This window comes from Hirundo rustica, chromosome 8, assembly GCF_015227805.2.
Source record: "Hirundo rustica isolate bHirRus1 chromosome 8, bHirRus1.pri.v3, whole genome shotgun sequence".
NCBI lineage: Eukaryota > Metazoa > Chordata > Aves > Passeriformes > Hirundinidae > Hirundo > Hirundo rustica.
In genome coordinates this window covers 6467129-6489756 of record NC_053457.1, presented here as the reverse complement: position 1 = coordinate 6489756, position 22628 = coordinate 6467129, and the positions used below count along the sequence as shown (strand labels likewise).

At 40.5% G+C, this 22628-nt stretch overlaps 1 protein-coding gene across 6 annotated transcripts in view; it reads left to right on the top strand.

The window, feature by feature from the left end:
- CABCOCO1 (ciliary associated calcium binding coiled-coil 1) overlaps positions 1–22628 on the top strand; it is a 76896-nt gene that overhangs the window by 43627 nt on the left and 10641 nt on the right. For 3 of the 6 annotated variants that reach the window (XM_040071753.1, XM_040071752.1, XM_040071756.1), the window contains 2 exons: positions 3630–3689; positions 4078–4218. In XM_040071753.1, coding sequence (XP_039927687.1) covers positions 3630–3689; positions 4078–4218 — 201 coding nt within the window. Of the gene's footprint in view, positions 1–3629; positions 3690–4077; positions 4219–5549; positions 6115–6892; positions 7768–17742; positions 17882–22628 lie in introns of those variants that run through there. The other 3 variants (XM_040071754.2, XM_040071755.2, XM_040071757.1) reach the window with 3 other exon arrangements.

Below are 22628 nucleotides of genomic sequence, written 5' to 3'. Positions count from 1 at the left end.
AAGCTAAGCTGACCTTGACCTTAGCTTTGCTAATTTCCAAACTCTGATATTTATTCCTGGAGTAGATTGTTCCCCTTCCTACCACATACATAAATACTGCAAACCTTTCCAGTGCCTTGAATTAGAGTGTAAGTAAATAGCTGGTTTTAATCTACATAATATTTTGAGAGCAGGCGTTCTGTTCTGTGACTATTAAGATATACCCAGCAGCCATTTCTATAATACTAAAACCTCTTATATATATTATTAAAAGTAACGCTATCAGCCACGGCTTGTTATATGCCACAGAAACTTTAAATAATAAAATACAGCATGGATAAAATCTGCAATAATAGTAACTTAAGCAAAATTAATTTAAGTAACAGATAACATCTGGGGGGAAATGTAATGGTATATTGGTAAGTTATGCCAAGCTAATTTTATAATAACTACCACATCTGTGGAACTCATCCATTAGAATGCTTTACCAATCTTCTTTCCTGCCATTATTCTGTTTTAGGAATTTCCCTGTGTACTATTTTACTGTCTTTTCTCTGCCTACGTTTGTAAAAAGGCAATTTGCTCCCTCTCAACAACAAGAAACGTGTGTGAGTTTTCATACAGAGCAACGCAGTGCTTTTTATACAAAAGTGTCTTTAAGCACATTTGTAGCAGAAAGAATTCCAGAGCGGGACTGTGGCACGGGGCTGTGCTCTGGGACCAGCTGCAGTTCCCAGCTGGGCTGGTGCCACTGGGCTGGGGAAGTGGTGCTGACCCGTCAGCCCCGTGTCAAGCCGTGCTGACTTCTCCCGGCCAGGAAGTCTGCGCCTAATTGTCCCTTCAATCTCTTTCAGAGCAGCTGACACTGATATGCCAGCTACATTTGTGCAACTGCCTCACAATGTCTTCATGTTTGAGTTCCTGGACCGCAGCGTGCAGGAAAATATTGCCAATTAATTTTTAAGGCGTTATCATCTTGCCAAACTGTTTCTCACATTTCGATAGTTATATTGATTCAGGAGGACACTTTGAGTAATACGTCTTTGTCATGGTGAATAATGCTCACATAATGACAAATCTTCAGGAATTAAAAAAAGAAGGGTGAAGTTTTTAATGTAGGTCAGTGGAATTAATTCACCATAAATTTACTCAGACTTCAGAAACTTGCAACATTTTTTTAAAGCCTCTGTAACTGTATAAAACTTACTGTGTCTCCTTCTCTGTTTTTAAATACTTTTTACTACAGAGCCATTGGTGCTAATAAACATGAGGTTTTGTTCAAAGGAAGCACAAAGACTTAATTGTATTTTTTAAAGGAAAGTATTGCATCAGAAGGATTCCTTTAAATACGTTTGTTGGCTTCGGGCTCTCACCACAATTCATTCGTTCTAATTTTCCCCTGGACTTGTTAAGGACACAATGTATAGAAAGGAGCAATGCAGAATGGCATTTTTAGGTCACTATATTTTGGCTGTAAACTGTAGTCCTGCTCATAAACTTGTTATTACCAAACAAAATGCTTCATATTCTACATTGAAGTTTCACAGTCTTTAAAAAAAACTTTTGGCTGAATGTTGGGACTATTATGACTCATTAAGAGACTAGTTCTGCTGTAATTTAGTTATTTCTTAATGATCCAAGGATTATTATTAGACATAGAACAGATGAGTAAAGAATGGCTCTCTGTAAAAAGACACAGTGAAGTAAAAATATTATTCAGAAAAACAGGATATCTGAAAATCTTATCCGTGTAACAAAAATGTATTTGATTGGCTCGGAATTGATTCTGTAAGCCTGGTCTATTTTTTAACATAATTTTTTTTTTTTTTTTTTTTTTTTTTTTTTTTTTTTTTTTTTTACATTTGGACTGGAGAGAATAAATGGAATAATAATTTAATCTAAATAAAAAAATATTTTGAGTGAATAGGTAACTAAGCAAAAAATATTATTTTAATGAAGCAGAAAATAATTTTGAATTCTCATCCACTTCAGCTAGTATATTTAATAAGAAAATATATGGTAAGAAATCAGAGAAAATTGAAATAGTTGCTAAATTAAAAAGCTCTAGGTTTTGGGGTTTTTTTTTTGTTTGTTCTTTTTTTTTTTTTAATAGAATTTGAAAACAAAGTGTCTATTTTTGAAAGAAATACGATTTGGGTCAGTTTTTTCATTTTGATACAAAACCTTGACTTTCTGACTGTTTCTCTTGTAAGTATGTAGGCAGTAACAAAGTGCTGAAAATTTGAATTACAAGTTATAGGGGAAAATGCTTCTATAACTCTGCTTTTCTCCTCAGTTATAATCTGCAAATCTTTCTGTCAGTCTTTTAGGTTCTTATGAAGATGGGTTAATACTGTCTACCTACTTTACATAGCTCACACGTAACAGGGAACCTTGGAGGTAGTGACAGAATCTAAACAGAAGTTCTGAAAAGCTTTTAGGGCAACAAAAGAGATATTTATTGTAATGAAGTGTCTTGGTCTAACTTTTTATTTTCAGTTGTTGCTATCACTTCTGCAGATGTGTAGAAGATGTATTTAATGTTTTCAGCATGTTAACTGTAGCAAGTAACTAAATGACCCAAATATCAACCTAGCTACAATTTCAAAAGTATGAGGAAATTAATTTATGGGAGCTACAATTACCCTGATGTGAATAAATGTCGTTTACTTACACCATCCAAGCAAAATCGTGTTTGTAATCGCTGACTCAGAACTGGAACATCTGCCTCGTATTCTCGATGGGCACTTCCCCTGTGGAGGCCCCGAACGCACCATTTCAGAGCTGTACCCTGCTCCTCGCTCGGTCACAAATGCCTTTTTTCACCCTGTTTGGCACGTATGTTCTCTGCCATCCATTTTTTTATAGTAGGACACAAAACTTGTCCCTTTAGAGGACACAGGGCTGCCTTCTGCATCACTCCTGAGAACCTGAGCGTGGACTCAGTGCTTCATCCAGCTGCTCCGAGGGAGAAAAGCCATGCCCTTGTCAGAGCATTCCTGGAGCTGCAGGTCACACACCGGCAGAACACCAGTTCCCATGAGGTTCCCACGGTCACAGCAAAGGAACAAGATGAAGCAGAAAAACTTGGGCTGTTAGCAACTCTTAAATTATAGTTACATATTAAAATATTTTCCTTAGTGCCTTATTTGGTTGAGTGTCCCTGCAACTTTACTTCAACTGCCTCAGTTGATACTCCCCTGCAGTTCCAAACTGCTACAATGTCCCTATTCAGAAGTGACAAATTTGCTCTGGGAAGACAGAATCTTACCTAAGCACTGTGTTTTTTTAATGTAATTATCCACATGAGTAAGAAGGTGTAGTGTTACAAAATTATGAAAATCATCTGTTCTTTCTAAGCATTATAAAGAAGGCCCCTTGAGATGCAACTAGAAATTAAAGCTGATCTATAATCCTTTTCGGAATGCTTTCCAATTCTGAGCACCTGGATAGTAACAGAAAAGGTATTTGGGTTTTGTTGTTTGCCCGCCATTTCATTTCCATTTAAAAAAACTGCAAGAAACCCCTGAGCAATAATTAAACATAAATTACTTTCTTTTTTTTTTTTTTTTTTTTTTTTTTTTTTTTTTTTTTTTTTTTTTTTTTTTTTTTTTTTTTTTTTTTTTTTTTTTTCTATTTAATACTACCAGAATGAGTTTGAGCTTGACCAACCTGCAGTTTCCCCCTCAGCTTCAGCGACAGAACCTCAGGTATAGTTTTGTTCCTTTTAGTTGGTTTTTGGGGGGGATTTTAAAACTACTTTTCTATGAATTTCCATTGGATCCTAGTCACTGATGACTTTTATTCTCTAGAACATAGCATACATTCGCTTCTAAGATTGAGTGAAATGACTTCTAATGCATTAATCAGTCAGCAGAGGACATTTATCTGAGTGAGCCCCTCTGGGCTCTGGGCCTGTGGGAGGTTGTGTGTGCCTGGCCTGGGCGCTGTGGGACAGCCACGATGGTCTCTGCCAAGGCAGCGCTTCCCAAGAGCAGCTCTGTGTGTTGCTGCCTGTCTTTGTGCTGCTGCTGTTGAGTCTCCTGGAGGGCAGGAGGATGTTCTAACTCAGTGTTTCCTGTGGCTGGTTGCTGCTAGGGGTCTGACCAGGGGGATTCCATGCAAGAGTCCTGTCCAGAGGCAGCGTCTACCAAGGTGCATGCTGTAGCCCGAGTCGCTGCTGAAGATGAGAAGTCTGCAGTGTGTGAAATCCCAAATGAAATTATTGGCAACCTTGAGGTACTATTACTAGAAAGCTATTCGCTAATTCTGTCTATGGTTAATTAGCTAGCTCAGTCTTAATGAATATAAACTGTGTTTGTGCTAAAGCTGGCAAAAAGCACATCCATATGCTGTAAAAATGTGAATTAGCCTCTATAAATAACTCCTAGTTTAGTCAGCTTACATATGATAAGATAAAAAATACTCAGTAATATGACAACACGTATCTTCAGCCTTACTATGTGTCAAAAACACGGGCCAAATCCTGCTCTCAGTGATGTCAGTGATAAAATTCCTTCTTAGGGGTTCAGGACCAGCTGCTGTGCTTGAGAATATGCAGCGTGTGCCTGATATAAATTGTTAGATGCATCTATGTCACACGTCCTTCAATTTGTGTAAGAAATGACTCACTTATGCCAATTTTAGGCTTTGTCTGGTAGGTGTGTGACTACACAAGAGCTGACTTAATGAAACAGATCAGCTATCAATATGTGGTCTGCAGACTCTGAGGGGTCCATGATTTCTTTCTGTGAGGTTCATGGAAGGGAAGGAAACTGCTGTCACTGGAATTAACAGGAAATGATTGAAAGCCAAACTGCTAGGAGAGATTTGCACCAAGGAACTGCTGGAATTTGGTCTTACTGGCAACAACCAGGTGGCATTAGGCACTTTGAACTTCAGATACAATACATTAGACACTACTGACTAAGCAGCAGTTTAATAAATACCTAATATTATCTGAAAATACTGTGGTATTGGTAAATTGCTTTACTTGGAATATGTATCAGTGGGGAATATGAATTAGAATTATTATCTGAATTATTATATGAATTAGAATTATTATGTTAATTAGAATAGATTAGATTATTAGATCTACCTGTTTGAGTTCATATTCCATTTCAACATGTCTGTAGAAATGGGAGGGAATCTCTGGCCTGTGTTATCTGACTCCTGTCCCTACCAATAGAAAAGAGTAAATACCTGGTTTTCACTTGACCTTGATGCCATTAACATCAGAGCTAAGAGGGTCTTTTTTCTATACATGGCTGCACAGATGGGAAAAATGCTTTATTTTTTTCTTCTTTTTGCAACTCTGGTTGTATGCAAAGAAAATAATTTCCCCTCAGGTTTTAATTCTTCAGTGTATCATTTTCACCTGTTTTCTCAGTTTCTTGACCTCCGAGGTAATCTTATAATTAGATTTTTACCTGATTGGTGATCTAACTCATACCATTTTTTGTTACATGTGAAATATGGTTTCACAATCTGCATTATTTCTTAACATATGCCTTAACAAGGCAGCTGTTGTTTTAATTGAGTCTAGAAAATAACTTTGTCTGATATCACAGTGCTGACACTCAGTGGTCTCAGCAGCAGCCATAGCAAAGTGTGGTGGCAGATGATTTTCGGTGGCGGTAGGACCAGAGACAGAAGTATGGAAAAACTGGAGAAGAAAAGGCATCTGGAGTGGCTGGGAGTTGATCAGCCTGGAGGATCACTGTTCCAGCGACAAAGTACACACATCATGTAAAGGGATGAAGACATATTTGCTGATGTTTGGATTGAATATTGTGAAGGTTGTCTCCAAAGATGCAAAGTTGAGAGAGAAATTCCAGCCTTTTGGTTCTAACCTGAGCTACTGAGAACTTTGAGAACATTTCAGCTGTGGTTACCCATTGATATATTGCAGAATAGCGCTAATAGGGATTTCTAGAACTGGCAAGCCACGAATTTCCTAAAATGCCAAGTTACTGCAAGTGCTTCTGGTAAAAATCCATTTGCTTTATCAAAATTACCTGAAGGCCATTAAGAGTGTAACACTGAGTTCTGGAGCAGTTTATGTAGAGTCTAAAAGAGCTGTGAACCTCTGTCCCAGTTGTTTGAACAAAAGTTTGTGGCTCTTAGAAATACTCTCATTGCACTTCATCCATTTCTCTTGTATTTTTGCAGCAATCAATGCTCATAATGAAAAATATACATAAATTACCCATAAAATACCAGTGTTTGTGGCCCTTTTTCCAGTGATCCCACATTTCCAACTGCCATACAATCAGAAATTGCTATGCATTATCACTGCCAAAGGTTTCATTAGAATACATCACAACCCCTGCACCTTCCCCACAAATGTTACATTGCAAATTAAACACTCAATGTCTACAGCAGTTTGGATTTCCAGAATGAGATACATATTCATAATTTTGTTTGTAATTAAGATAGACAAGCAGCATCACAGAAGTACGTTTTTTTTATTGTTCATTTTCAGTAATGCTCTTTAATTCCAGCACTGTTTCAATAAAACACATTACACTAGAGAACAAACATCTGCGGCAAAGGAAAACAGTGGCAACAACCAGGTCCCAAAGCAATTTTTCTGATTTGGTGTCTATTGGTAAAGGCTGTCTGAGAATGCAGGAAAATTAGCCTATCTCCCAAGACAAGGTTACGTGAGGAATGGCTGTCCCAGATCACTTCCTGCTCATGGCAGCCATGCCATCCATGAGAATTGTGCATGGCAATATGATAACGTATTATCGCATGAGGACACACTGGAACACCGTTCTGTCTGCAAAACAGGAAGGTGTGGAGGATAACGTCTGCCTTGCTGCACTACACTCTGTCAGAACCACAAAGACTATGTGCAGCCTAAGATAGCTCCATCATAACCACTGCTTTCTTCTGATTTTCTTTACAGGCAGACATAAAGGAAAAGCTGCAGATGCAGGAAGAAGCTTAGACTTGGAGAACAGAAAAACTGAAAAGTCTTAAATAGCCAGATAAGAAAGGTGATGCTGGGTTTTGCAGGAACTGGTCAGTAGAGGATGGCACACACAGGGTCTGGCTCTCTACCTGAGCCAAATGATTTCTCTATAGAGGAAAATGGTTCTGTTAACATTTACCTGGAAGTATGTCATCCCAGTCCCTCAAATTTATGGTGTTCCGCCAGCGTTGTTGTTTAGTTTAGACTTAGGTTGAAGATTGTAAACAGAAGGACACATAATTAAAACATGTTGAAGTTCAGTTTATTTCTGAATACAAAGTCTAACTTAAAAAAAAAAAAAAAAAGCTGCAGTTTCATTTTCCCAGTTGTGAAATACTTAACAGTTCTGCTTTACACCTATGGTTTTTTTCAGGAAATGTTGCTACAAGGAAAATACATAGAGAGAAAACATAATTTTGAGGCACTGCAGCTATAATAAGGAGAGAATTTAATTAACATGTAATTACACACCTTGCACTGTAGCTATTCATTAATAAGATATATGTTATTTTGTTTTAATTTGCTTCCTTGGCTTTAAAACAAATTTAATAGCTTACACTTATTTCTTTCCACCATATTAAAATTGTATAACTAAGAGTTTGCACTTCAGTATTCCCAAGAAGAGTTCCTTTAGATTTCAGTGGAATTTTTTTCTGGAATGCATGTATCCTTTCATTTGAGAATGTTTCCATATTTTGTCAGACATTATAAAAATGTTGCATGCTCAAAAGGAATCCAACCAAATAAATGACCTCAGAAGAACCGGTTGAACATCTATGTTTCAAACAAGCAGCCTTTATTGTGTCACAGAACTCCGTGCCCTAGAAAGCATGTGAAATACAAGTCATGCTTTGAAGCATAAGGGTTGGATTGGATTGCATGTTTAGTAGAATATATGAGAAATAAGAATTCATTGCATTTTCATATTTGTTTACCGCTAACTAAAAAGTTAGATTTTGTTTCATTTCATCTGCATTTTTTTGATGGTGGTAAATGAAAAAAAATTGCAAGCCTGACTCAACCAATCAAAAGAAGAAAATAGCTTGTAGCAGTTCTCCTAAAAGGTCTGATTTGATGGTGCCTGGCTTTCAGGGGCTGCTCCTGGTGGGCACAGCGCTGAGCCGGAAGGGTCATTCCCATGTGCTCAGCAGGAAGCGGTCCCACAGCTAAAGACCACCCCAGGAGCTGTGCCTGGGCACCAGGAGCTGTGCCGGGGCACCAGGAGCCTGGCTGTGCTCTGCAGGGTGAATGTCCAGTGTGGGCATGGAGCTCCTGCAAACCAATGGTTCACTGGTTGAAGGGAACACGGCATTTTACTTGGTCTCATTGCACTGAGAAAAATTCTCCCCCTGGTACGTGATAAGGAGAAGTAAGGCCTGTAGTGATTCACTTCCAAGTTCTCTTGATTGCTCTTTCCAGCACTGGCCAGAAAATTAGTGAGAGCTTCCTTACAGCTCTTAAAAGCTGACTGTTCTGCTTGGAGCACTGAATGAATTAGTGCAGCATTATTAGTTTTACCTTTAAAAAATATTTGGATTCCTGATTATGTTCTTTGTTGTTTTATTCCTATGAAATATTACTTTTTTTGTTAACAAAACTTTCTGAAATCAAAATGCCCTTTATTTTGATGCATAAATCCATCTCTTAAGTCATTATGCTAATGTCACCATTTCCCTAGTTTTGAACTCAAAGGTGAGAACAGAACTTTTGAAGAGAGCTGTCCATATGACAAAGAGTATTTTAAATACTTTTTAGTGAAAATGTGTTATTGGCAATTTAGCATTGTTTAGCACTTCAGACCTAAATCTGAGGGCTGCAACATTCCTGCTGTAGTGCTAAACAGAAAGGGACTTACTGTGGTTTATATTAAGACCAGTGCTAAACAAAGACTTTTGCCCATAGCTCTTCCTCCCTCTCTCAGATTTTTGTAGAACCTCTGGGAAATTTTGAAGTGCTTTGAAGATGAGAAATAGTATATGAACCCCAAGTATTACTGTGATCATTTGTTAGCAGTCACTCAGTACATATGCATAACAGCTGAGGTAGTGCAGAAATCCAGAGTGAAGTCCAAATCCCACAAACCGTAATTGTAACCAACTTTCTGCTGAACTAAATAATGCTACCAATAAAAAATAAACCCTGGGATTTTTTGGGGGAGTGGGAAGAAGGATGGTTAGGAGCCTGAGGGAGGGAAGATGAGTAAAAGGTAGACATAGCATCTCTCTAAACAGTCAGAGTGTGAGTTCTGACACAGCATATGAACATCGAATTGAAGAATTCTTTAATGTCTTCAGAATGTTAATATGAAATGCAAAACATCATGCTTTGGAGAGATGGGTAGGAACAAAATGTTCAGATGCAATATGGTGCATTAGGAACAGTCTCCATTCTGTATTCCTGGCTTTCCCATTGGTTTAAATCAGGCTTGCTGTTTCTCCAGTCTCTCATGTCATGTTGAGTTACTGCTGAAGTCATCTCTAAAAATAATTATGCTGTCATTCCTGGGATGTACACTTGAGGCATTGGTATTACTATCTTTGAGGGTTTGGGGAGTTTTTTTGCCACACTGTTGATCTAACAAAGTTCTTTACAATGCATGTCCATTGCATAGTTCCTAACAGGTCCCCACTCTACAGAGCTCTCAATTTAAAGCAGATAGATCTTGTAGAAATGAAGGGAAGATGTGTTGTATTCTACCTGTCTGCCAGGGAAGTGGTGGAAGAAGGTGGAAACCTTACAGTGCAAGGTTTTCCAGGAGAGAGGACAGGTGAAACAGTATTGTTTCTTCTATATAATATATAATATTATTATATTATATAATATTGATGTATAATATTGATATAATTATTATTCATTATCACTATTGATATTGATGCTTTTTAGCATCTTCATGGCAAAATCCTGGTCTTTATTAGTATTTTATGATGACATAGTGCACAACTAGTAATTGTCCTCTGGTAAAAGAAAAGCTCTATTTTCAGGCAGTGCTTTTCTACATTACACTGACAGTGTGATGGAAGTTTAGATGGAAAGCAGCTTTTCTAGTAAGAAGCTGGCTTGAAAGTGATGGGAAAGGAGACAAAAAGAGAAGACAGGTTTTTACCTGTTTTATAGTATTTTGTCATGACCTTTTCTTCTCGAGCCTTTCTTCTCTTCTTTTGCACCGAATTTTGATTTGAATTTGAAAATTGCCACACTGTTTCCTTCCTAAAATTGTAACTGGCATTCCTAGAAAAATTGTTTTCCCAGAAAAGCCACTGTGCGTAGGCTTCAAATTCAGCTTTTCACAAGTGAGAATAAGACATTTTCTTCCATAACCTACACTGCCAACCTGACCACGAAACATGGGCAAAGTCAGCACTGGCCTGTTTCAGTCAGGCTCTTCAGCACGTGATCCAGCTGTCCACTCAAACATGTTCATCCAGATGGGCATGTTGTCCTTACCTGAAAAGCCTCTGGAGCACAGGTTTGGCCCTGGACTGACCCTGTAGGGTGTTGAAGAGAACCACAAAGTTCTGTCAGCCTCTAGGGAGGGCTGTGTTCAAGGTGAAATCCCCTCTTCTTCTCCACTACCCTTCACAAGGAAGTGACAGCAGTGACAAAACACTGTGCTGCTTGCCACGAGCAGCTCCAAACTGAATGTTTGGAGTGAGCATTTCAGCCCATTTTATTGTGGCACTTCAAGTGTGCAGAGCAAGTTTTGGGCTCCAGCAGTTGTGGATTCAGATCACATGTACCAAAAAAAACCCCAGAAAACAAAGGATAGTTGCAGTGACTCATGTAATTGCAAGTCCCATTCAGATGCAGAGCCTTAAACAGGACATGGAATTAGTAATGCTGCAGAAAGAGCAGAATGTGAAATATTTCCAGGGTAGAAACAACCTGACATACATAGTGGACTGCTTTAAACACAGTGGTGCTACTTTAAAGCCTGTGCTGTCATTGACTCAACAGAGTGTGCACTACACAGGAGGTTTGTTCATGCAGAATTCTTCACTCACAGAGTTGCCTAGGCCTGCTGGGAGTTGTGTTTATTTTGAATGTGTTTTTGAATGTTTCTGCAGCTGACTCAAAGAACAGAAAAGGAAAAGGTAAGTTGCTACAAGCACCCCAGGCAGGTAGGGTTGGGGGAACGAGAGGGGAGACTTGTGGCCTTGACATCAGAAGGCTGTGAGGAAGAATGGTCCAAAAAAGTTATTCTACATGAGCATGGTAATTCTGTGTTCCTGGAGAAAGGCTGGTGGAGCTGTATCACTGCAGGATGCCGATGTGTATGGTCATTGACAGTGGGAGCCTCTGGAGGTTGCTTTCAGCACCTTTTAAGGTCAGCCTGTTCCTCCGGTGACTGCAAAGTGGCATCAGGATTTTGCCTCCTTTCACTGAGGTCGGTCTACATGCGTATCTCAAAGTCTTCATTTCTCTCTTTCCAGCCATTTCTGAAGATCTTTCATACAACATTTTCTTGACATTTGAATCTTACATCTTTGAAACTTCAGCCAAGACAATTTTCTTGTCTATTTTTATGATTGCATTAATTGTGCATAAAAAGTCTTGTTTGGGCAGAGCAGGATCCAAGCATCGCAGGCTGCTACCTTTGACCTTGGCTGTGGGAAATGCTCAGCGAAGAGTGTAGGAACAGGGCATCCTAAAAGGATACCCCTTCCATGGATTGGTGCTTTAGCAACTTCTGGAGCCAGAGTATGCACCCATCAATTGCAATCGAAGGAGTTTGTTTAGTCCTTTTTTGACCTCAGCTGCCCACCACACTATTCAATGGCAGTAAGTTCCACACTGTCATTTTTGTGTTGTTGATGAACCCCTGCTGCAGTGGATACTGAAGGCTTAAATTTCCTCAGCTGTATTGGTGGCTGGTGTGTCTTGAGAGTGGATAACCAGGAGGACACTGACTTTTCGTGTACAGCAGGAGCAGCTGAGATCCAGGTAAGAAAAAGCATCTGTCAGTCTCTATAAGACCCAGCCAGAACTTATGCCCTGTTACTGTTTGTCACTTCTTTGTGTGCCATATCTAACTTGGATTAATCCTCCTGAGCAGAGATGCATCATTCAGTCTTCATCTGTGTGTCAAGGGACACACAAGTGGCCCTGCCTGAACAGAAAGATACTGACAAAGGGAGGAAAAATTACCATCTTTGGTCTGTCAGGCAGACAGCAAATAGTTTGCTATTCTAATCATCAGAGCAGTAAGCTTCCTTGGAGCATGTAAGTCATGAATTACCACGCAGCTCTGAGCGGAAACTTTGCCCTTTGATTGTTTTCCAAAGAAATGTTCTCGATTTCTTTTCTGCCAAATTCATATTACAGATCATGCTAACAAATTTTCCCAAGCCTTCTTGACCTTCTCTCTCCTTTCCAGTAGTAAAAGAAATTTTACTCATGGCAGGGAGATGTTGAAGATTGTTAAATTTTGCTGATTTAGGAACTGAGTGAATGAAGCAAGCTTAAAAATATGTAGATAGCACATTCCAGAATGCAGTTAGCGCCACTGGTAAGGAAAATGAAACTTGTCATAATTCTGCTGTTTGACAGTGTTAGAAAATTGCCTGCTAATGGGTAGGTGTGGGGGCTGCACATGGTCCCCTATTATGAGGGCAGAAGTGTGTGTATGGACCTGGGGAGCCCTGATTTGGGAGGTTATTGGTTTTGGTTTATTTATCTCCTTATTTTTCCCAGAAAATCTGTGCCTGCTCTCACCAAAGACACGGTAACAGCAATGCTTTGCTACAAAGGAGATGTTTTACATTGATTGGAGCTTGGGGGCTCAGTGTTTAGTAGCACCACTTCCTCTGTTACTGACTCCTTTGTAAACAGCAGAGAGCCTGAGAGGCCTCTAGCCTGAGTTGGGATTTTGGGGTGTTTCCTGAATGAGCAAGGTGAGGGGAAGACACCCTTTGCTGTACTTCCCTGCTGCTGACAGTTCCAATATCCCATTGTCACAGGGCAGTTTTGCCACTAACCCCACTTTTTTACTAGAGTTTTCTTACCCAGCATCTGTCAGGTTAAAAGATTGATGCAGATTTTTGTGTTGGTTTTGCTCTGAGATCATTCCAGCCTTTTTTTTGAAATGTCACATTTCAAGTTAACAAATCGCTGGATCATGCAGCTCCGATGCCCCAGAAACCATTTCCAGTGACATACTACAAAAGCAGGACTGATACAGATCTCCTGACGGCATTTCAAAGACATACCTTTGGATTACAGGGTTGCAGATGAGACTTTAATTCTGTAGAACTCAGTGGAAAGATGTTCATTTGCTACAAAAGGCTCTCACTTTAATTTTTTTTATCTTCTACTCTAATTTTCTGTGAGTAATATAGATATGGGGGCTGGTCTTCTATTGAAGTAGGGGAATCAATTATTCAAGTGAATTATGTTACTATCAATGCCAATATTTCTGTGAAATTATTACTATGTAGGGCTACATGAAGGTATGTCTTTGTTATATATGTCAGCTTTCAATGCTGTCTCCCAAATATAAATTACAAGGATGATTTTTAAGCCTGTGATCTCAGTTTTACTAACTCCCAACTCAGACAAAATGCTTCCTGATCTCACTAGGTGTATTTACCGTGGCGTGACTCAGGAGCTGGGCTGGGGCAGCAGCAGCAGCAGCCAGTGATGAGCTGGGGGAGCTGGGCAGGAGCCAGGACAGTAAGGATGAGCCCCTGCTCCTCCCACATGCTGAAAGGCGGCTGCCGGTGCTTCCACACCACAGGGGAGCCTCACTTCTGCTGAGGGTTTTCTCTGAGTAAAAACAGAGTTCTAAGCATGAATCCATCAGGATCTAAACAAGAACTGGGATCTGTTTGCACATCCCTGCATTGTGTTCTGAGCAGGTGAAACACGTGTGTGTGTGTGTGTGTGACAGTATTTAGAAACAGAGTGATTTAGATGGATGCACATTATTCCCCAGCTCTATGTCAACAATCAAAAATGAGCTTTTGGATTTATTAGTTCCCAATCCTGCACCTATCTTAAATCATTATCATATAATAAGGACTCTGTATGGTGCATTGTCAATAAAACCTAATATTGAGAAGATTACCGATCATCTAGTGCAAATGGAGAGCACTGTAAATGATTTAGAGAATATGTGTCAAACGTTAAAGCTGTCTAATACCTTCTAAAGTAGGTTGATACTCATAAATCTAAGATAAACGACCTGTAAAACCACTTAAGAAGAAATAATACTCATTTAATCAGGCTTCCAGTGGAAAGACTGGGTAGGAGAGCAATTCATAAGGAATTATGAAATCTCTTCTAATTCAGGATTTTGTTGATATAGAATGCATTTGAAACATACACTTGATAAGCAATTTTGGTTACTTGAAACTACTGTTGTAATAGCACTAAATTATGGCCCCACTGAAAAAAGAAAAGATCAAAGGGCATTTCTTTTATGGTTTGTTGAGCTCATATTTTTCCAGATTCAGCACTGTGTATATCAGATGGAGATATAAAAAGTATTCATTGGAATTACTGTTTTGCTTAATCACAGGGCTGTGGTGTTGAATTGGCTTCTGTAGGTGTGGCTGTCCATACTCACTGATAACAGCAGATTCATTATTGCATTTCCCTGGGAGGAGCAAGTCATCATTTACTGGGACAAGCCTGGTAAAAAATATAGTGAAACAAACTATTTTCACAGAGCTGAGTGGTAACTTGCATGAACTTGGTCTGTTGAGTTTAGTGGTCTTTTCTAAGTTTTTCCGCCCCCGACCCACTTGAAAGGTGGCTAAATGTCTGTGGTGAAAAAATTAGGTTTTCACGATTTTCACTACCAAAGGTCTGACCCTTCAGTTCTTGCACAGACAAAACTTCCATTCTCTTCAATATGTTTTTAAGGCCACTTGTTAATTCCTCTTCATTCTTTTGGCTTTATGAATGCCCAGAGCTCAACGTCACTGCCAGCATTTATTAGAAGCTGGCGCGGAGCTTTTCTTGAAGCGACTGTAGTGGTATATTTAGCCACGGAGCAATCTTTCCAAAGAGCACTGTGCTGTGACTCATGTGACTCTGCTGCTCTGCTGACCCTAGCAGACTTACTCATCGTTTACATAGTGGCAAACAAGATCAGGTTCTGGCTTGATGCCTTATTTCCCTTGATGCAATAAATGTGCTACTTGCACATGCATTTTACTTCAATTCATGTTTGTTTAGATAAACTGGGAATGCAACTTCTTTCGTCTTACTGTGAAAAGTAAGGGTGCTTAACTGCTTCTCTGAGTGGAATGGGTGAATGAAATGCAAATGCAGCTCACCCCTGCATAACTCATTTGTACTGCAAAAACAACCATGGGGTGGCATGGTTATGGTTAAAATGCATTATCCATCACCTTCTTTCTTCTTCCTTGCTCTCACAGAGGGCGAAACATAGATGCAAGCACACCTGTGCAACGGCTGTAGTCTCACTCAGTCGTAGCAGTGGTGTTTGGATTGGTTGGGTTTGTAATGGGCAGGGGGGGTCAACCTTGGCAGCACATTCCCACTGGTGAGTTTTTGAGATACTGAAGTCTACGTGAAAAAAAAACTGCTTGATTTACTTTGTGCTTTCTTCTCAGCTGGCATAAAGAGTCGTTTTACTAAAATACCAGTTAAACCAAGCATACATTAAAGATCATTTCAGAAATCTGTCAACCTCGAGAACCCTGCTTTTCTATTTCCTGAGAATACCTCGGAGTAACTGGCTTTGCTACTCTGAAGCAGAACAGCTGTTGCATGTATGTGTTGTATTTGCGTTGTGTGGGGCAGGGTATTTGTTATTAGTTGAAAAAAAATGAAAAATCAGAGGCAGCAGTTGGACTGACTTTCACCTGGTGGTTACAGGAACTGTTGTGTTTCACTGTTGACAGAGAGCAGAGGAGAATTCACACATGATTGAGAGCTGGAGAAGCCTCTGAGAGCTGGGAGCTAAAGCCTTCAATCATGTAAAATGGCTTGTGAAGGGTGAAATTGCTTGGAGCTGATCAATTTTTATTTAGGTGTCAGTGCTTTTTAAAATCTATGGGGTTTTTTAAACAAACTCTAAGGGTTGGTAGAAGGGGGGTGATGCTAGGTAACTGGTTGGCAGTTATTTTCTGGCAGTCCAGTACCAGTTATTTTCTGGCAGTCAGGTAACCAGTTATTCAATGCCAGTTGATCTGGGAGATGCGGATGGCTCAGGGCTGGATGAGGTATCAGTGGTCAGTGTTGTTGAATCATGAAGAGCACTCAACAGGCACTTGGGCTGGGGGCATCATGCACCAGCTGCAAACCCTGGGACCCTTAGCAGGGCTGAGGACCTGCCCCTCCTCTGCCACGTGTGGGAGACACCCCATTCCTCACTCATAAGCAGGCAAATCACATATGCACTCCTCAGTTATAATTAAATTAAACTCTCGCTAATTTGGCAGCATACCTATCGTGTTCTATCCTAGCAAGAAACTATTATTTCTTCTGTTATCCTTTTTTTGCTTGAATCCCAAGCTATCAATGGCTTTCAAAGAAAAACGAGGGTTTTTTCTTTAGAAAAAAAATCTATTCAAATTATTCATGATTTCTATCAAGAAGAAACCTTTCCTCTTTCAACTAGCAAAAAAAAAAGGGGGGGGGGGGAGTTTGATCTTCCTCAAAATCATTTGAGAACCTTGTACATTTCTTTCCAGAACTAAAACTTTCTTACAAAGCTTTGGATATTCAGTGGAATAATGCCTATTACATAATTGAAGCTCAATACAATACCTTGGGGCTAATAAATGGTCTCCTGGTTCTATAGAAAATGTAACAAATCATAATAGTACTTACTGGGACTCGGCCAGGCACAAATGACAAAGTTGCTTTTGAAAGTGAGCCGTGGCCAGAAATACTCTTGGACCAAAATCATTCTCTTGACTGTCGGGGGGACATTTACTCCCTTTAATTTTCAGCCTAGATTTTATGTTGAGCCTGCACACTGAATAAAATCAAGCCAGACAGAGTTGCTACTGCAGCTGTTACAGCTGTAAATGTGAAGAGGGCTATTTAAGACAACCCTGTTTCACTGACTAGGTTGTTTGGAAAGTATGCAGATTTTATTAAAAATGGCTTGATATGTCTTCATTGTGTGGCTTTTTTTTTTTTTTTTTTCTTCTATTTTTTTTTGTTTAAGGAAGGAAAAGATTCTCCACTATTGAGTAGTTTATTAACATTTCTGATCGCAGCTCTTTTACTTGGAAAATAATTGTTCTATTGTGTGCTATGAAGCTGCCTGTAAACAACTGGCAAAGGAGTACACTGGTTTGTATTCTCCATGAAGAAAAAATCCAATTCAATTGATTAATCAAAGGGGACATTCTTTGATGGAAGGGAACCTTTTCAAACTTTATTAAAAATATTGAATAAACCATGAGCGATCAAAGTTCATAATCTGAACTCCTGCTTCTACTTGAATACAGTAAACCTTCAAAATAACTTATAAAGCAGGAGATGAGATGTCTAATAAAAGGAAATGCCCAGAGCAGCCTATTTCCAAATCTTGATCTGGATCTTGGCCACACCATTGCAGTCTCACTGACTTTACTGGAGTCACCCTGTGTTTCCACGGGAGAGACTGGTAATAAGAATCGAGCCTTGAACCTTTTTTCTGTGACCAATTCAGAAATATCTATGAAAAGACTCCTTGTCTTTTCATTGAGGGTTTTTCCCTCACTCTGAAAAAAGAAATGAGATTGCAGTCGGCAAAGCTGCAGAATGATTAAAGATAATCTAGGTATGACCTGCAGGCTGAGTGACTGTCCCCTCTGTTCTAGGAGGAAAGCAATCATATGGCCAAATGCAGGATGGCTGGTGGGAGTGAAGACAAGTGAAATGGAAATTTTCGTAGCTGTGGAGAAAACAAAACTCAAACAGGTGGGATGCCATGGCTCTGTCTTGCAATCAGCACTGAAATCGTGGGCCCTGTGTGAAATGCTACGTGTAAAGCCTCACGTGAGTTGGAAAATAAAATGCTCATATTTAGCAGCAGGAAAAAGTTACTGGTATTTTGATGTGGAGAAAAAAAAAAACAGTTGAGGATAATAGGATAACAATAACTGAAGGTATACAGGCAGAGAGTGGAGGAGGAGAAGCAAACACACTGATTGATCAGGGCACGGTAACCTGATGCCATTTCAGTTGGTAGAGCACACTCAGCATGTCCATGTCCCAGGCAGAGGTGGAAGGTCGGGCTGCCCCTCACAGGGGGATTTTCACAGCCACACCACACAGGGAGGTGGAGATGGGGACCTGCTGCCTGGGGAACCCTCTGGCTGGAGGTGGGATGGAGAGCCAGGAGAGGACACCTGATGGTGCCCAGCACCGCCTGTCAAAGACCCTTGCTCTGAAGGGAGCAATTAGTTATTTTTTTAGAGTAGTGCCCCAGGCCCAATAGAGGTGAAAAAACCCAAACCAACAAAAAAACAAAACAAACTACCACCGTGAGAGCTTTTGCAGGGGGTCTAGCAGGAAAACCTCTGTCCCTTGTGCGTTCTTTGCTCTGGAAATGAAGCAGAGAGATTTGCAGTGAAGACCCTTTGACAGTCCCCAGCCAGGGTAAATATAAAACCTCTAAAACTCTGATTAGTTGTTTGGGTCAAAAGAGATCATACTCTATAAAAAGCTGCCTTCCTACATGTCATCCCATCCTGTGCTGCGCTGCTGTGGAAAGGGCTTATCCTAAATACTCCATTCTGATATAGCAGCACATGAAAAAGAGAAAAAGACAGTTTATTAAAAAAAGAAGACCTTTCAAAGAGTGACAGATGAATGTAGTGACAGATTAATAGAAATTTTAAAATATGAACATTATCTTCTAAGGGCAAAAAAGCTCCTAAATACACGTGCAAAACAAAAATGGCAGAGCAAAACCTCTGAGAATGCCTTGCACAGAATCATTTATTAGGTCTCTGTAAGTGATCATTAACATGAAACTTGCATTTAATCTGGTGTTCAACCATTCCCTTTTATCTTCTGGCTCCGTGTGTTTGTGGGAGACAGTGGTCCCTCAAGATGCTTTTTTTCTTACTGGAATGTGCAGGGGACATAGGTCAGAGAAGGGAATTTGAATAGCCCTGTTTCAAGCTCATCTCTCTGATTCTAGCTTAGACCAAAAGAGGAAAATGGTCACCTCTGCTTTAGAGCAAATTCTTTCCAAACCAAAAAAACCCTCAGCTATCCTGTCAGTAGTGCAGCCCTTTGGGTCAAAGCACAGGGGAGCTGGAGCTGGAGTAGGGTCAGGGGTGCTCAGAAATATTACCTTCATTTCACTGTGTGGACATGCTCTTTCTGGGATGTTGGCAACAGCATGTGGGCTGGCTACAGCAATTATTTACTTGTGCTGCTATTGCCAAAGCACCCAAGCAAGCAATTTTTAAACTAGCCCCATGTATCTGCCACACTGTGATGTGTGACCATCACTGACATGGTTGCACTGTGAACTCAGCTCAATATCCTGGACTTCTGATGAAAACTGTTGCACACCAGGAATAACATCTAAAGCCATCTCCTTGACCTGCTCCTAGGAGTACCTAGCTCAGGGAGGTTGGTGTGATGTGAAATTGCCTCCCCTCTGACGAGAACATGGCTCACTGCTTCTCTAGGCCATGTTGACACCTTCTTGACAAATGTAGGTTGGCACAAGTATAATATTCACTTTGGAGGTGTCCAAAACTCTTGAGTGCTTTTTTCCATGTGTATCCCTTTGTGGTGCATGCCCAGCTGCCCTGCCAGTCTGCACTGCTGTTTTCAGTGAGTGACAAAGGCATTTCAAACTGAAAGGAGGTATTTTAAATACAGTCAGGAACAACATATAAAATGGCCTCAAACAATCCCACATAAAGCCCTTTGTTATTTTCAAAGCACTTTCCCAGCTTGACACCTTTGCTTTTTTATAGCCAATATAAAATTCTAAATGTTATATTCCAGGGCAGTACGTGAATCTAAAATACAAATACATTGAACCCCAAACTACCTTTTTTGTGCTACTGCTTTGAAACAGGACCTGAAGTAAGCTCAATGTAAAGATCCAGAAAATTATCAAGAAAATTCTACTTGGCAAACTTATGCTGCGTGTGGTGTTGTACATGAAGAAGTTCCCTGAAGCAAGCATGAGGAGCTCTGATAGCAGTGAGGAGCAGCCTGGGCATGGATGGCTGTGGGCAGCAGTTCAGGACTGCTTGGGGATGAGCATGCTGAGATGCCTCAGGTATCCCTTGCATGGCTCAGAACCAGTCAGCCCTGCTGCTTAGGAGCAGAGGAGAGAGCTGGAGTGAGGAAGCTCAGTCCCATCTCCCAGAAGAACATCTGGGTTTGTGCATTGAACACAACCCTGCAGGGCTTGGCAACCCCTTCTGGTTCCTGACACCTTTTCCTACAGTGCAAAAGGTCAGTGGAAATGATCTGTTGTGGTTCTGTGCCCAAAAGGTTGATATCTGCTTTGTGCTTTCTCTTCTGCTAAGTGCTAATTTGAAATTAGCTCACAGTAACTGAGTGCAGGTTTGAGGCCTGTGTGCACACAGAGGTTGAAGTGAATCAGCTCAGGGATGTTTGGAATAGGCATAGCTGGCAGGATGAAGCAAAGCGAAGGGCTGGGTGAATTTGCATCTTGTTTAATACATCAAAAAAAGTTTTAAGCTGTGACTTGTAGAAGTCAAGCCAGGAACAATAAGCTTGTCTGGAGAATTCTGGTCTTAGAAACGAAAGGATACGGAGCCACGTCCAAGGTAAATATTGACATGACTCAGGATGAACTAGTAAAACGTTTAATGAAGCTGAAAATAAGGCATCTGGGATAGATGTTTATTGTTAAAAATGAAACATTCGAGCAAAAGTAGCATAGTGATGATGGAGGTTATTCATAGGGAAGCCAAGCTGGGGAAACAGCATCATCTGAAAAAAAACTGACTCCAGCTATTTGCGAAACATGGAAAAAAGTTAGAATTATAAGAGAGCTAAAAATGTGGGTGAATAGCAAACAGTTATTAAGGATATTCAGAGTGGATTTTGGAGACTGAATCATACCAAGGGAGAAATTACTCAGGTGTCCAGAATAACTCTATTGGCTTTGACAGATTTCTTGGTATTTGCCTTCGTGTAATTGAGAGTTTACTCCCTTACGCTATATGAGGACTGAATATTAAGAAATCTGGAGAAAAAAAACCCCAAACCTTCTTTCGTTCCAGTATCATTCTCTTGGTGATAGAGAACAGGTCACATTAACTTCACAAGGCATTTCAGGAACACATTAGGAGCTTTTCCGTTTCATGCAGCAGGGAAAGAAACAACCCCTGCGGAATGCTGTGAAAATAATCAGAAAGATTCCATTGAACTGGGAATGGGAATGAATTGGGCTGCTATTTTGGAAGCTTTACACCTGAGTCTATGGTGTTACTGGAATGCTCTGCGGTAAAATCCATGGCTGGGTGAGGCAATGCTACCTTCACATGCTCACCAGTGGTGGAGATACTGTGGGGGAGATGCCAGGAGTTGGAATTGCTTAGGTGTGCTCTATAAACCAGCTTTTTTCTACCTCAGAAATGTAACCTTAATGCGTAAGAACTGATTGTGTGCAAGAGATACCTTTGATCTCTTCCCATGCATCATGCCTATGGTTGCAGTGGCACCAGTCTCAGTTCAGAAGTCTCTGGTGATTTTGCACATGCAGCTGCAGGCCCCCAGATGGCTTCATAGTACCAGTACAAGGGCACACATTCTTCCAGCCCCAAGGCACAGGGTAATCCACATAGCTGACCACGTGGCAGAAGGAGTAGAGGCAGGGACGCAGGAGAAGCAGGGAGGGATGCCTGGGGAAGACAGCAACTGGGAGAGCCTGTTGTGCTGAGGCAGTTCAAGTGCCCTTGCTCCTTGGCTGCTTCTGATGGACTCAGGAAAACTGTAATTGTAGTGTTTGGCTCTGCACCATCTCTCAAAGCCTTTATCCGGGGACAAAGTGAATGCTACAATCTGTCTTAGTCTTCCAAGCAGTCTTTTGGAAAGCTGGGGTCTAAAATAATTGAAAACTTAAAGCGTAACCATCAACTTCTTGGACTAGATTTAGAAAATCCACGGTCAACCCATCTGCTTCCTTCATCTTCTGTTCACTGAGGAGGTTTCCTTTGGCCAGCCTTCTTGTCAAGGCCACAATCACATAGTAGTTGATGGTAGATTTTATTACTAGCATAAACAAATAGCAGGTCATTTTGTTATGGTCGCAAGCTTCAAAGCTGGAACCGGTCTTTGCATCAGGAGGCTCTACCAGTACTGAAATGCAATTGGAATACGAAGGGGATGTTGATAATATAAAGCATATGTTGCTTATGCAGATCATTGAGCATCGCTTCAGTGCTCTCCGCAAAGCACCTCGGCCTGTTGATCCTCCAGCAACCTCAGCCAAAATAACCCAAGAGCTGCACGTTCTCTGAGCCACTGCACAGCAGTGCAGCGGCAGCCCAAAGGATGCACACCCTGGAGAAGGATGTTGACACAAGCAGCAGATATGTAGGATCATATGCTGGCATTGCTGTCTGAAACTCGGTGCAGAAAGATCTCCTCTCGGCAGAGCAAGAAGGATTTAATGGATATAAAAGCACATCTAAAGCAAATAAAGGATTTTTATTGTCCTTTTCCCCCACACCATTTTATTGGTTTTGTGCTCATAAAA